Genomic DNA, 1,710 nt, shown 5'->3' with positions numbered 1-1,710 from the left:
CGGCGAGTTGTACAGGTAACCATCATCAGAGTCGGTAGTGGAAGTGGCGGCGTACTACCCCTCTGTGGTGCTCAGGGGTCATCTTATTCACACTGAGGATAATATGAATCTGTTGATTGCTGAGGTGGTAGTGACGAGGAAGGATGGCAAACAGACTAGTTTGGAGCAGGTAGTATCCTGTTGGTGAGGTCTCGTTTTTAAGGGGTGGTGGTTGTTAGGCGTACATTCGTGGGTCTAAGATTCGTTACATAGTGGTACCGGATAACCTCCGGTATGCTCCTATGTTCAAGCCTAGGAGACAGGGCGCAGGTAGTGGGGTGGGCCGAGTCTTTGTGGAGTAACAATCGTACTGGGTAGGTTCTGGCTGGGGTAGCTTGAACGCTCCTGGGGCAAAGGGTGGCAAGGGTAAGGGTGGCAAGGGTGGCAAGGGCAAGGGCAGGTTCTAGAAGGGCCCTTAGCCTTGTTGACGTCGTACTATACAAGAAGATCAGCTGAGAGCAGATGGAGTCGGCGTAGTACTGTATCGCTGCTTTCCTGAGGTCATCAACTCCAGCGCCGCAGCGTGAGCGTTGTGTTTGTCAACGTGAGCACTTGGGAGGCTATCAGTTGTTATAGAAGTCTCGACCATGTCTGATCCCGATGAAGTTTATGATACCACCGGCCCAAGGGGAGGTGGGAGGGTCTATGGTAAGGCTGGGGCATTGTGGTTTAGGTGCTGATGGTGATGATAATGATGATAGCAGTTCTGGCGGCAAGTGGCGTGCCTTTGCTGATATCGTGAGGGCTTTGAGGTCGGCCCCCCGCTCTGTGTTATTGTTCCCATTGTAGGGCCCGTCCCTAACAGACCATTCGGATGCTTCAAAGGACCGTCCATGGGCTGAGGCTAGGGTCAGGGTTGGGCACCAGGATCGGGAGGGTTCGGTGTCAGCCGCTGACGCCCTGGACCAGGAGCTGGGTGAACTGCTTAACGAGATCTCGGAGCCTGTTGGGCATGGTCCTCCTACTGTGGCAACGTGTAACACTGCACTGCCCAACCTGGCACTGCAGCGGGTGGAACCGGAGTGCTCCTTTGAGGACATGGCGGACATGGCCGAGGCAGTGGCATTGTATGTCCAGCAGTTGACGAGGCGTTCTATGGCTGGTATTGTTGGTGGCGAGGTGGGGGTGTTGGAGGAGTCGGAGTCTGAGGACGTACAGTCGTACTCCTCGTCTTCGTCCTTGTCGAGTGAAAGCGTGGCTATTGATGACGATACTAGCAGTCAGTTGGAGGGGTCGGATGGGCCAGGCGATGCTGTGATTGAGGTCAGCAATGGAGCCTCGGGGGCCTCAGCGTTGCCTCCACTACCGTCCATGCCGCCCCCAGCTCGGCCAAAGAGTCAGGTAGTGTGCATGCGTGCAGGGGTAAGGGAGCTGTACTGCCTTCAGTTGGTGAGGGCAGCCTTTGGGTTCGATCCGCCCTCGAGGTCGTCCTGGCCCTGTGGGGACAGCCCGTCGCTGCATTTTCAAAGTGGGGATATTATAGAGGTTGGTGGAAGGCTAGGCTTAGGGGAGGATGGTGTGTGCTTAGGTCCTGATGGGTGATCAGATGGGATGGTCCTATGGCAGGGTGGTGACACGTGGTGGTGATAGCAGCATGGGTAGGTTCTTGGGTGTGTTGTCGGTCTGTTGTGAATCATTGGTAAGAAACGACTGGGGAGGCGACTGCTGGGT

General features: G+C 55.8%; 2 protein-coding genes across 2 annotated transcripts; both read left to right on the top strand.

The window, feature by feature from the left end:
• Nucleotides 1-103: 103 nt before the first annotated feature.
• Nucleotides 104-446, top strand: Pmar_PMAR012765 (Small nuclear ribonucleoprotein Sm D3, putative; the record flags this gene model as incomplete). Its single annotated transcript, XM_002778352.1, has 3 exons — nucleotides 104-169; nucleotides 219-309; nucleotides 358-446. The coding sequence occupies 3 exons, from the start codon at nucleotides 104-106 to the stop codon at nucleotides 444-446; spliced, it is 246 nt and encodes an 81-aa protein (XP_002778398.1).
• Nucleotides 447-626: 180 nt separating this feature from the next.
• Nucleotides 627-1,380, top strand: Pmar_PMAR012764 (hypothetical protein; the record flags this gene model as incomplete). Its single annotated transcript, XM_002778351.1, has 3 exons — nucleotides 627-672; nucleotides 713-777; nucleotides 829-1,380. Coding segments are annotated over 3 exons (663 nt in total), but the record flags the coding sequence as incomplete, so codon positions are not given.
• Nucleotides 1,381-1,710: the final 330 nt, after the last annotated feature.

This window comes from Perkinsus marinus (genome assembly GCF_000006405.1).
Source record: "Perkinsus marinus ATCC 50983 genomic scaffold scf_1104296949834, whole genome shotgun sequence".
Lineage (NCBI taxonomy): Eukaryota > Perkinsozoa > Perkinsida > Perkinsidae > Perkinsus > Perkinsus marinus.
Note: the sequence above shows the minus strand (reverse complement) of the source record. Positions and strands in the feature narration are given on the sequence as shown.